Source organism: Centroberyx gerrardi, chromosome 20 (assembly GCF_048128805.1).
Source record: "Centroberyx gerrardi isolate f3 chromosome 20, fCenGer3.hap1.cur.20231027, whole genome shotgun sequence".
Classification (NCBI taxonomy): domain Eukaryota; kingdom Metazoa; phylum Chordata; class Actinopteri; order Beryciformes; family Berycidae; genus Centroberyx; species Centroberyx gerrardi.
In genome coordinates, this window is record NC_136016.1 from 24,520,555 (window position 1) to 24,535,052 (window position 14,498).

General features: G+C 42.0%; 1 protein-coding gene across 1 annotated transcript in view; it reads right to left on the bottom strand.

The window, feature by feature from the left end:
* The window catches only part of waplb (WAPL cohesin release factor b), a 47,804-nt gene that overhangs the window by 14,284 nt on the left and 19,022 nt on the right, over positions 1-14,498 (bottom strand). The window contains 7 exon segments of the mRNA XM_078290847.1: positions 924-1,035; positions 1,881-2,126; positions 2,797-2,892; positions 2,895-2,910; positions 3,938-4,074; positions 4,671-4,841; positions 7,969-8,064. Coding sequence (XP_078146973.1) covers positions 924-1,035; positions 1,881-2,126; positions 2,797-2,892; positions 2,895-2,910; positions 3,938-4,074; positions 4,671-4,841; positions 7,969-8,064 — 874 coding nt within the window.

Here is a 14,498-nt window from a genome sequence, read left to right on the forward strand (position 1 = left end):
GATCAAACATGATGCAGACATGATGCAGACATGATGCAAACATGATGCAAACATGATCAAACATGATGCAAACATGATGCAAACATGATCAAACATGATGCAGACATGATCAAACATGATCAAACATGATGCAGACATGATGCAGACATGATGCAAACATGATGCAAACATGATCAAACATGATGCAAACATAATGCAAACATGATCAAACATGATCAAACATGATGCAGACATGATGCAGACATGATGCAGACATGATGCAGACATGATGCAAACATGATGCAAACATGATGCAAACATGATCAAACATGATCAAACATGATCAAACATGATGCAAACATGATGCAAACATGATCAAACATGATCAAACATGATGCAAACATGATCAAACATGATGCAAACATGATCAAACATGATCAAACATGATGCAAACATGATCAAACATGATCAAACATGATGCAAACATGATCAAACATGATCAAACATAATGCAAACATGATCAAACATGATCAAACATGATGCAGACATGATGCAGACATGATGCAGACATGATGCAGACATGATGCAAACATGATGCAAACATGATGCAAACATGATCAAACATGATCAAACATGATCAAACATGATGCAAACATGATGCAAACATGATCAAACATGATCAAACATGATGCAAACATGATCAAACATGATGCAAACATGATCAAACATGATCAAACATGATGCAAACATGATGCAAACATGATCAAACATGATGCAGACATGATGCAGACATGATCAAACATGCATCATCCTTCCAAGTTTGGTTAAATCAAGCCAGAGGTTTCACCTGAGATACTTGATACTAGAGAAGTTTTTGCCCACTGTGACTGAGTTCCATACAGTAGATATAAAGTCTTAATAACATGTAGAGTGTGATGTGTTACCTTTGTCTACGATGTGGTCCAGTCCTCCCAGCAGCCTCAGCTCCTCTTTGAACCAGTCTCCTGCTCTCTTGGAGGTGAGAGACAGCAGGGTCTCCATGGCCAGGTGGCCCGTCTGCAGGACACGGACCAGAGCTTTCATCACTCCATACTGAGCTGAGCAAACTGACTCCTTACAGCTCACACCAGGAAACACAAGGCTTGGGCCGATATTCTATAATATCGAATATCGCAATATTTTCCGCGGTATCGAAAATCGAATATATGCTTAGATCGCAACTGTGCAAACTTTTAAACTTATAAACCTGTTATTTACTAGTGGTAGGATAGTGAAAAACAAAAATAATCACAGTTGTAGTGAAAAATGTGTCTTTTTACTTTTCCACAATCCCTGTTTTCCTGGAAATATCAGGAACGAGCAAATTACACCAAATGGCCGTTATTTCCTTCGATGCTTAAATAGTAAGATCAAATTTCTAGGCTATTGATAATAATAGATATAAATGTAATGTAATTTAGAAGAAATAAAATACCAGAAAATATATTGGATATTGGCTAGGCTTGGGCCGATATTCAATATTATCGATTATCGCGATATTTCTTGAATAGAGATTATAATTCCAGATAGAAATATCGCAATATTCACAAAATATTGTGATATTTCTATATAGCGAATAATAATCATTTTCATTATTAATAGCCTAGAAATTGGATGTAATTTGGAAGAAAAAATAATTAAATAAATAAAATACCCCCCAAATAAAAAACCCAGAAAAAAACGACCCCCCACCCTGCAATAGTATCATCTATCACAATATTTTGGCAGGACAGTATCGCGATATAACATTTTTTTTTTATATCGCCCAAGACTAATATTGGCACAAAATATCGACTATAAGCGACCTGAGTCTAAAGTCTCAGTACTGGTCCTGAAGCCTGGTGCCGGTGGAAGCAGCGTACCGTGATGTTCTGCAGGTCCAGGTGCTTGTTGTGCACCGTGTCACACAGCTTCCGGATCTTCTCCTTCACCTTGGCGATCTCCCTGGCGCTCAGCTGGGGGGCGGAGTCGGTCCCGGCCACGCCCCCTTGGTCCTGGTCCAGCTCCAGCAGGCGGATCATCAGGTCCAGACAGGAGCGGTCCAGGTCCATGTTCAACCGGTCTCTGCTCAGGATGTACATGAGAGACGCCGTGCACAACGCCAGGTTCTGAGAGAGAGAGAGAGAGAGAGAGAGAGAGAGAGAGAGAGAGAGAGAGAGAGAGAGAGAGAGAGAGAGAGAGTTGAAGATAACTGTGATGAATCTATGTATTTAATATGCAGTTTATTTCATTTTACTTTACTTTATTTCTATCTCATTTATGTTTGAATCTATGCTTTGACAACATGTGCACATGTACGTCATGCCAACAAAGCTCCTTGAATTGAATTAAATTGAGAGAGAGAGAGAGAGAGAGAGAGAGAGAGAGAGAGAGAGAGAGAGAGAGAGAGAGAGAGAGAGAGAGAGAGAGAGAGAGAGAGAGAGAGACAGATAGAGAGAGAGTGATAGAAACATGTGACAGAATCTTTGGGTGTCTCATGATTCGATTTCGATTATTTGGGTAACGATTGGATCACGATTATCGTCGCTCCACGTTTCGATACTTGGACATCTGGCTTATTTGCAGACGGATGTTAACTAAAAAGTCAAGCCACCAGAGGGAGAAAAGACAGTAAAGCGATGAATGAAGTCAGTTTAAGACCTTTTAAGACGTTTTGGTGCTGCCTGGAACTGAATTTAAGAGCAAACTACAGACAGGAAGCTGGCAGGAGCGGCCTGTTGACCGAGCAGCTGATGGAAGCTGAGCTCAGCCGGCAGACGGGTGCAGAGTGTTTCTCACCGGGTGCTGCGGGGCGTCGTTGAGCGTCTTGAAGACCTGGGCCACCTTCCCTCTGGCCCGCAGGTGCATCCTGAAGCTGGGCATGGCACAGCGGGTGTGGCCAGGCTGATCACACTGCGCACACACACACACACACACACACACACACACACAGAGTACATTCAATCAAGACTGCAGGGACACGCCCCTAAACTATGTGTAACCCCGCCCACCTGGCACTTGAGTTCGACCAATGTCAACAATCGACATCAGCAAATGGTGATACGAATATAGATGATGTCTACATTTTATTTTATTATTTAATAAACAAATTCTGCCCATTAGTGTGTAATTTGGCCCAAATCAACAAGAAACACTAAAAAAAAAAAAATTTGACAACCAGCAATTTTTGCGGCATTTCATATGCCAAATAAAACAAAAAAAACAGTTAACAAATATTAACATCTTATAAATAACTGAGGTGATTTTTTATACATTTGAATTATTTGAGTTTGACACTGTAATTTTTTTTTTTTAATATCCAGATATATGCAAATATTCTAAATCTGCATTATATCAGCTATTAGGGCTGAAAGATATATTGACAAAAAAATCAAATCGCGATTATTTGACAGAATATTGCAATTGTGATACCAAGTTGCTCTTGTCATACATTTTTTTAGAACTTTAAAATTGTTGAAAGAAAAGTGATTTAGTTAAAAAACTAGATGTGAGTGTGCAGATTTACTGAGTTTGAGTCTGATGAAGGTTTTGATTCTAAAACTCCTGGTTCACAAATCCAGTTTGGACCAAACTCTCTCTGAAGAAACTAACTGCAGACTCTGAGATTTGGAAATTGCAGAAGTTCGTATTGCGATTTCGATTTTTTTTCGATTAATTGTTCGGCTCTATCGGCCTCCCTCAGCCTCTAAGCATCTGTATCGGCCCTTGAAAACCTGATATCAGTCGAACTCTACCTGGAACACTTGGTTAATTATAATATTGGTGATCTATGAATTGAGGCTCACACTAAAGTTGCACACACTGCAAGTCAACCTGGATAAGAGACTAAGCTAAATGTAAAGGAGCCAGATCTCCATCCCTGCAGCGGTGGAAAGGGAGCGTTTCATTCCAGACCCGGGGCGTGCCAGCGGACTCCTACCTGAGGCAGCGTGTGTTGAGAGGCTGCCCGCTCTTCAGACCGGTGGCCAGATACTCAAAGTCGTCGGTGAACTCCTGGTTCTCTCCGAACTCCACCACGTCGTTGAAGTGCTTCACATGCTGGACCACCGTGTACAGCTGGAGAAACACAGATACACAGTTAGCAGAGTGGGAAACAATCACTAACCTGCGGACAAATACTGCTAATATTTCTCATTCTCTTAAAGCATTCTGATCTAAAGGCTTCTGCTTAAATGCTTGAAATGAGTTTCTTAGACAAATATAAATAGTGTATGAATTTCTTTCCAAAGCCTTTGCCTTTCCATCAAGGCAAAGAATCTAAAATATAAGATAGTTTTGATTTGTTTAACACTTTTTTGGTCGCTGCATAATTCCATTTGTGTTATTTCATAGTTTTGATGTCTTTACTGTTATTCTAAAATGTGGAAAATAGTAAAAATAAAGAAAAATGTGGTGCGTCCAAACTTTTGACTGGTAGTGTATGTCTGTGGCTGTTTTCAAACTTATAATCCATTTACTTTGTTGTTACTTTACTGCTTTTTACTGATGTCAACCAAAACTTAGATTTTCTGATAATATTCCTTCAAATGTTTCATACCTAATTTAGTCAAAGTTTTTATATAAAATGTGCTTGTTCTCATCAGATCAGACAGCAGAATTGTGTCATGATATCCCAGGTGTGTGTGTGTGTGTGTGTGTGTGTGTGTGTGTACCTCCTTGTGCTCTTTGCGGCACTTGAGCGTGGTGATGGTGTCCTGGTACAGGTCTGTGGGGAAGGTGACTAACTTGGTGACCTTCGGAGGAGGGGGAGGAGCCTTGAAAACGCCGTCGTCCTTCTGGGCGTTAGTCGACTCCTTACTGGAGCCTCCTGCTGAGACGCTCGCCTGCAGGGAGGGAGGGAGGGAGGGAGGGAGGGAGGGAGCAGGGGTTTATGGGAAACAGGAGGGTTATTGTTTGTGTAATTGTTTGTGTTTGTGGTCACGGTTTAGAGCGCTGACTCACTGACTGAAAGTCACTCTGGATGAAAGCATCGGCTCAACCGCTACAACACACTCCGCCCGTCAACAGCTTGGGTCTCCAAGCTGTTGACGGGCGGAGTGTGTTGTAGCTGCTGTGTTGTAGCACCTTGCCTTCTCCAAATTTTCAAAGTATTATTTGATTTTCTGTTATTTTTCAATGAAGAATAAGGGGAAAAAATATCTGCAATGCTTTTGTTAACATAAAATATCTATTTTCTTATACTTTGGATCCATTTCTTCAACACTGTGAGCAGCAGTTCAGCTGCTGAGGAGGAGTTTAAAGGTCCATATTCTCCACTGTCCAGAGTTTTATTTTGTGTCTTGAGGTCCATTCAGAGCTGTGTGTGTGGTGTCATGAACCAAAAACACTCTCAATCCATTTCTCCACGTTCATTTTCCAGCATCTCTCTGAGCCTTACCAAGAACAGGCCGTTTCTGTCGCCGTGTCTTTAAGGCTCATTAATATTAACGACCCCTCTGTTCCGATTGGCTAACCGTTTCGAGAGTGAAACGTGAGACGCCGCGGCCCGGCGGCTACAGGTAGGGAAAACTCTCCGGTAATAAACAACGATGACCGCTCGACCGCTTTGAAAAAAACACTTTGTTAGTCTATTATTTCTTACAGAAATGATCATGAGCGAACCTTTGTGACGCCACAAAGTTACGGAAGTCCAAACGGCTCGTTTAGAGGCTCGCTTTTCTAATATGGATTGTGTGGATTTAGTTTTGATACTTTCACCATGTTTAGATACACATCCAACTCCTTTATCATCACAGAGGAGAGGGGAGTCCTGCTTTATACCATATGGGACCTTTAATTGTTTTAGTGTTATCGTCACAAATATTTGCATGTATGATTTTCTTTCTCAAACTAAACCTTGTTAGTTTTTAATGGGGTTAAGTTATTGCAAACCAACAAAGAAACATTTATATAAATATTAATAATATATAATAATAATAACAAATATTTGTTAAACATTTTCAAAAACGAGGTGTCCCCAAACTGTTGATGGACAGTGTATTTACAGAGTCTCCCTAACTCACAGACTCATGGCCCCACACTCGGTGCGCTCTATGTAAGCTATCAGCTGCTATAAAACAGGCCGGTGTTATCAGAGAGTCGCGGGACGCTGCTGCTGCTGCAGGTCGCTGTTCCTCACAGAGATAATGAGACCCGTCCGTCTGACTCTAATGACGGCTGCTTAACGGTCAGAGGGAGACAGAGACCTGAGGGGGTGAAGCTGCTGGAGAGAGAGGTATATGATGTCAGAGAGAGAGAGGGAGAGAGAGAGAGAGAGAGAGACAGAGAGAGAGAGAGACAGAGAAAGAGAGAGAGAGAGACAGAGAGAGAGAGGGAGAGAGAGGGAGAGAGAGAGAGAAAGAAAGACAGAGAGACAGAGCGAGAGCGAGAGAGACAGAGAAAGAGAGAGAGAGAGCGAGAGACAGAAAGAGAGAGAGAGAGACAGAGAAAGAGAGAGAGAGACAGAGAAAGAGAGAGAGAGAGAGAGAGAGGGAGAGAGAGAGAGAGAGAGAGAGGGGGGGAGGGAGAGAAAGAGAGAGAGAGAGACAGAGAAAGAGAAAGAGAGAGAGAGAGAGAGAGAGAGAGCGAGAGAGAGAGTAGGCCTTGCTATGTTTCCATCCAACTGTCAAGCCGCTTTTAAGCCAACCATTACATGCAAATTAAAATTGCACTGGAAATTATAAAATGCAAATTAGCTGCGTTTCCATAGCTGGGTTGAAGTGAATGAATCGGCGGATCAGCGCTGGCTGAGTTGTTGTTACACAGCTCGCTTTAAACTGAGGCTGGAAGTGTTGAGTCAGTCGACTCTACAGGTAACCAGCCATCACTCAGAGTCATTTCTATTCTGGATACACTGGATATGTAATTATTTTAATCAAAATTGTATTGTTGTTGCTATTATAACATTGTTTTGTACATTTCATTGCTTTGGCAACACTGGCATGCTGACTGTCATGCCAATAAAGCATTTTTGAATTTGAATCCATTCTAAAAGTTCGAGCTCACTGGCAGACTTTGAGAATAGCTGGTGAATTTTGGGGTTTACCAGCCAGTTTCCTGTCCTGCCCATAACTGGCTTTGATTCCTGCACACAAACAAAACCATGGAAAAAATGTACTTCCTAGTGTCAAGAAAGTATATAAATGAAGGTCCAGGCGCAACTGTGAATTAAAACCCTTGTACACCCAGAGGAAGTCGTAAGCTGAAAATAAAAGTATTTCATATGTAACTCCCGGCTGTGCCTGGACTTGGAGTTACACACTTTCTTGAAGCTGGAACTATAGTTTTTCCATTGCTTTGTTTTCTGTTTACTTCCTCCCAACCCATGAGCATCTGTGAAGCTGGTTTGAAATCCTGATCCGCTCCAAGTGCAACTGTTCACCTGGTGTTGATTACTATTGGCTGCAAGCATTCCTGACTGCTGGTTACTGGTAATGTTGAACAAGGGAAGAAAAAGCTCGCTCAACTCCAAACTCTTCTTGTTGTCTTTAGGGTGCAGAGTCTTGTGCATGTAGATTCAAAAAAAGAGGGACGTCCGCACAACCAAATTAATTACAAACGTTTATTATACGCACAGCAGCAAGCTGAGAGACAAACACGTTCATCAGCGTTTCCCAAGTTACCGGTAATGTTGGTCATGTAGGAATTAAAGCTTATTCTGCTGTAAGTCACTCTGCATAAGAGTGTCAGCTAAATGCCCGCAATGTAAAATGATCATTTATTTTGTAGGATTGAAGATATTTCTCCACTCTAATGAACTGAACTCTTCATGATACAGCAGCAGTCGAGCTACACATGAATATTGAATGATTTTGAAGTTGTAAGTGGGTCATGTTTGGATTGTTTGATGGAGAAAAAAGGACATCTTAAAGAAATCTTAAGAGTATTTTGGAAAGGAGTAGGTGGGTGTGTGTGTGTGTGTGTGTGTGTGTGTGTGTGTGTGTGTGTGTGTGTGTGTGTGTATACACTTACAGGAGCAGTTTGTGATCGTGCGAAGAAAGATGGGGGGGGCTCCTCTTCGCTGTCCACCGTCCAGTGTCTGGCGTTGTACACTGCTTTAGTAGGAGACTGCAACACACACACACACACACACACAGTGAGCATCAAAACAACAGATATTAGAACAACTCTAAAGCCCTAAGCACAAATGTACCTCATTAAAATGTCTTACGTAAGGAAAGTAAAAAACATTACAACACATTTCACATTTTAAGTGCTTTTAAGAGTTTAATAGGAAGAGATAACCCTGCAGATCGGTGCAGAGGTAGACGAGATAATGAGAGCGTAATACTGTGCTGGAATATTGAGTTTACCTCCTTACTGCAAAATCAGTGTCTCAGTTGTCTGAAGGCTTGAATATCTCTTTTTAACTCGCCTGCTGCCCTCAGAGGGGGTGCAGCTCAGAAGTAGGACGGTTGTATATTTTGTATAGTGCTATTTAACACCTGTGTTAGAGGAGGACTTCTATACAGGATGGGAAGGTACAACCAGCCACCAGCCAGATGCTGCTACATTTGTGCCATATTAAGTTACTTAGTGTACCAGGGACTTTGGCAGGTGACCAACCATCATTAGTAAGGTCCCATTCTATTCTAATAACCTGAGTTGGCTGGTTAAGTCTTTACAGTAGCACCTTGAAGTAGGGCTGCACGATATATCGTTTCAGCATCGTCATCGCGATGTGCGCATGCGCAATAGTCACATCGCAGGAGGTGCGATGTCAAGTAAGGCAAATTAACTCAAACACGTCATGCTACAACTTTTTTGCTGCTTGATACAAAAGGAAAACTCGCATTTTTCATTTCATTTTTCCATGACTAATCTACAAGAGAAGTCTGTCTGATATAACATAATTTACTCCGATTTAAGGGTTTGTTATAAGAGTAGCGTATGTTACCTTTCCAGCTTTCGCGGCTCCGAACCGTAGTTGGGAAGCCTCTGATGTTGTGCTAGCCTACTTTAGCTTAGCCTGGCTCGTAGCTGGTAACAAGCTTTTTACTAAGAGTCCGAACCAACTCTGCAGTGGAGAACTGGCACTTTATTTCGGTACAGCAGCGAACATAATGCACGGCCTCTCGGTGACGCTCTAAGCTCTTTTCCCGCTAACTATGCTAACTTTACTCACTTAGCATCCTTCAACTCACTCTGGCTGCGGCTAAAAACAAAACACACTCACTTCCTACTACGTCACCCGCAGGTTACCCACAAGGCCACCTTCTTAAAGGGGCAAGGCTTGATAGAGCTATTCAAGTCATTTGGTGAAAATTCCTGTATTTTTTCATATCGCAATATATATCACAGGAAAAAAAAATATTGCAATGTCAGTTTTTTCCAATATCGTGCAGCCCTACCTTGAAGTGGTTTGAAAGCTATCTGAGTGACAAAACACAATCAGCTGGAGCAGAAGGACTTAAATCTGGATTCTTCACTATTTCCAGAGGCGTCCCACAGGGTTCCATTTTAGGTCCCCTTCTGTTCGCGCTTTTTATAAATGATATTTGTAGTTCTTTGCAGTAGCATTCTAAATTACATTTCTACACTGATGATACAGTCTTGTTTTCCACAGCAGCTTCTAAGTCTTTGGCTTTTTCCAATCTCCAATCTGACTTGCAAGCCTTACAAATGGTGCTTATTGATCTCAAACTTGTTCTGAATGCAGATGAAACAAAGTGCTTGCAGTTTCCCAGGAAGTAAGACTCAGTTCCAGGATTTCCTATCAACACCTTAAGTGGAAAAAGACAGCAGTCTCATTAATACTCTGGCATTTGTCAAGACTGCAGTCTTATTAATAAGACTGCGGCCTTATTAATACCTATTAATAACTTGGCATTTGCTAAGGTATGCAGTCTTATTAATGCAGTCTTATTAATACCTTGGCATTTGGATTGATGAAAACCAGTCATTTACTTATTCTAAAGAGTCAACTAAAAAACTGAAAATGGAACTGAGTTTGTACAGGATACAGCATGTTTTTCACCAGATAACACAAGTCAAATTGTTCAGTCCACTTTCATGTCCGTTTTCTGTTTTCCGTCCCCTCCTGATGCAGTAAACCACAGCGCTCTGTGATTCATTACCGCAGACGGTTTCCTCACACACAAAACGTGGGAAGGCCATCCCACTCAGTGAGAAGGGATCACCATTAACTGTTCATTTAAAAAGCTCTCCTAAACAACTTGGCTTTTTAACTTAAATCTTTGTTACACTTACACTACCATGTGACTAAATGACTTGATCACATGGCTAATGCCAGAGGGCCGTCAGGTTAGATTGAAGTTAGGAAAGTCAGTTTGTAAATTCTGTGCTGAGTAAATGAACTACAAGCTGTGCTGAAACTGGACTTCCTAATCCCTTTGGATGATTTCATGACCTTACTTGAAACACTGACTGTACACAGCTGCGACTGTTTATAGTGACAACTGATTTTTGTATGCGTCTGTCTTGTGTGTCCATGGCTGATTATCAATATGCGTTCTTGTGCATTCTTGTGTCCTCCATGGCGCGTTTTACATAATATCTATCAGCCGAAGCACGACTTAAATAATCAACGCACGACCTGAAGCTCACAAGTGGCTAGTAAACTTCAGAATCCATAAGCCAGCATAAGAGGAAGAGATAAGGAGACTAGGGGCAAAAAAAAAACATATTTTTTTATTAAACATATCATTAAAATGAGTACTTGTTAAATTTTATTGGAGCGGTTGTCTAGTTTAACTACTTTTCTCATGCCACGATACTTTGTGATAAATTTGAAACGTGACAAGTGAGATCAATGAGAGAGAGAGAGAGAGAGAGAGAGAGAGAGAGAGAGAGAGAGAGAGAGAGAGAGAGAGAGAGAGAGAGAGAGAGAGAGAGAGAGAGAGAGAGAGAGAGAGAGAGAGAGAGAGAGAGAGAACATGACTGGATGCACATTAAACTGGTGAGTCCGCCAGCACTGATCAAACAGCAGGACACACACACACACACACAGCAGATACTTAAGAACAAACACAGAGAAACAGTCACATAACCCCACACCCACACACACACACACACACACACACACTCACACCATGAAACAAACACACACACTCCCACACCCTCATCCTTTCATCCTTGGCACGTCTCCTGTCCTCTCTCTATATCTTTTTTTGCCAAACCTGAGGTTGGCGGTTGCCGGGGCATTCATAAAGAAAAACAAAAGAGGGAACGAAGGAAGGAGAGACGGGCATAAAAGAAAAGAAAAGAGAGAAAAAAGAGAAGAAGGGGGTTTGGCTGTAGAGCAGAGCGCTGTGCCCGGCAGGAGGGGGGTGGGGGGGGGCACCGCAGGGTTAATAAGCAGAGACAAAAGGGGAGATTGGGGATGAGCTTCGCTGTGCTGGAACATCAAGTCACCGAATTAAACCTTCCTACAGTAATCTGGACGACACAGACGGCCACCTACCCCGCCCCGCCCCCCCCCTCACCCCCCCCGCCCCGCCCCGCCCACCGCTAAGCTGCATGGGAGAGACGGGGGAAGGTGGGTGAGTGCTGCTGCCTAAAAAAAACAGAACCCATCCCAGTCGGCATGGCGGGACGTCCGTAAACAGCAAACTGCTTCTCACTGCCAAGGTGATTTGATAAACATGAGCCTCTGAATCAACACAATAAAAACTGAGCTTAAAGTCGAGATGAAACGGCATTTCGAGAGTATCTAACTTCCGTATCGTGACGTATTTCCGAGTGAAACAGGAAAGACAGGCGGGACGTAACGTTGGGAGGAATTTGATTTGAACGTTGAAAAGTGGGCGTGTCATAACACCCGAAGACACACCGAAGTACCGTGCTGTTGCTAGCTAGCTAACTAATGAATCTTAGCCTCTTAGCTCTGTGCGCTAAAAGTTGAAGATTGATTGATGGGTGGATGTCATGATATTATTGGTTGAAATTGGTTATGGGCATGCTTACGTAAGCACACGGCATATTTTGTTTTACAGGAAGAAAACATGATTGAATTTTGATATAAGAACACAAAGAAATTGATTTTTTGTATTTTTTTTGGCATATATTGTTAAATAGGTGCACAATATGACCGGGGATGTGATCTAAAAGGGTTAAAAAGGCATTTTTCATTTCATCTCGACTTTAAGGCTGAGTTTAAAGTGCTAGGTGTCATTTTTTTTTTTACACCTGGCATATTGTAGCTTTAATTCTGACAAACACGACCAATACCACTGGTGTGAGATATTCTTCGATAGCTTTGGAAAGCACAACACAGGGCTTTAGGTTTTGGTTTTCTTGGGGAAAATAAGGAATGCGACTTGGCCTTTGGACTGGTGCGACCGAAGGGGAAAGCAGTAAACACATCGTCCACTAAGAACGATGCATGGGCAAGTCGGCGTAATTCTGAACACGCCTGGACGCAGCCATGAGATGCATCATTTCCCCAAGCTTCGCCAAAATCTGATCAGAGCAGAGGTGGGACACGAGTCACCACTTGGACTCGAGTCACAGTTTTAATAGCTTGAGACTTGACTTGATGCATGAAGAGAAGACTTGAGACTTGACTTGACCTTTGATGACTTGAAAAGGTTTCTAAAGTCTTGACTTGAGATCTTGTGTTTGTGTAAATGACTTAGATTGAAAGTGATGAGATTTGTTCCAGCGGACGACTGAATTTAAATTCTGTTTTCTGAATTTGTATGGAATGATTGAATTTATTGAAGTTGAAACTGATTATAGAAATCAAACTCATGATGCTCTTACCAAGTTTTTATCCTATTAAAACCATATTGCATTGAAAAGTCCTAGATATTTAGTTTTCTTTAAGATATTAAATTGATACTGGACTCTTGATTTGTTCTGACTTGACTTGCTGTTCTACATTTAGACTTGAGACTTGACATTAATGACATGGACTTGACTTGGTAATCTACATTTAGACTTGGGACTTGACATTAATGACATGGACTTGACTTGGACTTGACTTGGTAATCTACATTTAGACTTGAGACTTGACATTAATGACATGGACTTGACTTGGACTTGACTTGGACTTGACTTGGTAATCTACATTTAGACTTGGGACTTGACTTGAGAATTGCTCCTGACTTGGGACTCGAGTGAAGCTGACATGGTCACACCTCTTGAGACATAACACTTGGCAGAGAGACAAACGAACAAATGCAAACCGATCAAAAGTTCCTCTTGCAGTTTTCCTTGTGGAGCGACAAATAAACCTGAGTTAGTGCAGGAAGACGAGTCTCAGGCTACAAATGTGGAGAGAGTCATTGTTATGCATCCAATAACCGCTCATCCCATAAAAACTTTCCCCAAATAAACCCGACACCGCCTCCTAAATATGGATGAGTGCGTCATTATGACAGCGTCTAATATCTCCCTCCGTCCTCGGTGGAATAACCCAACAGCACTCCAGCTCCGCCGACGCCGCGGACGCACAGTTTACTGTAATTGAGCCGCGGTTTTGACGACTGCGCTATCGGGCGGTCACTTCCAAGGGCTATTGTTTTTATAATGAGCTCCACTCGGCTCCGGCTCCCATTTATGTTAACTGGAGATGGAGCGAGGGAGCCAGAATGTACATTAGAGAGAGAGAGAGTATATTAGTGGAAGAGGGGGGCGGACGCAGAGACAGAGAACATTATTCGAAGAGGTAAAAAAATGAAGATATAGAGAGACAAAGTGATCAAGAGGAAGCGATGGAGAGACGGAGGGAACATTACTCAAGCGAGAGAGAGGCAGAGTTATTGTGAGAGTCGGGGCATGAAACTGGAGAGCGAGGGAGAGAGAGAGAGAGAAAGTACATTAAGTCCGTTATTATGCTCCTATGGGGAAGTGTCTGTTAAACTCTCCCGCTGGTCTGCAGCGGCCGGACGCAGAGGAAATTAACTTTATAGCTCGGCGCTCTGAAAGTTTCCTCCAGGTGCCGAGAGAGAACTTCAGGACAAACTTATCTCCGTTTCTATAAAGGCTTCGGACAAGGAAATAAGATCCAAAGCTGCAGCACAGTTCCCTTAAAGGGCCGCTAATATAGGAATTCAAATTTTCCTCTGTTCATACACACATTAAACTGAGATGATTCATGTAGTTGTATAAATGTGATTTTGTTTGAGTGATTTAATTTAAAGTTTTTACATTTTCAAAACTCCGTCCTTTTCCCCAGTCGGTTTCAGTCTAACTCCAGGAAACGCATCACAGCTGGACTGGCTCCTGATTGGCTCCCTCACTAAAGAATGACTGAAATCCGTCCAATCAGGGTCCAGTTTTCAGCATTTGAACTGGAAAGGCTCCACTCAGCAGCAGCAAGGTACATTTACTTGCAAAATATCATGAAGAATATTATTCTGATCCTGATCCTGATCCACAGTACATTTGAAAACAAAATCATAAAACCTGAATTAAAAAATGGACCTTTAATATAAACTGTTTTACATCAGAGGGACGATTCCAAAACAAAAGAACGACCGGACGGAGGACGGATAGAAACCCCGGAAGTTTCCTCGCCGACCTCAAAATATCGAGGA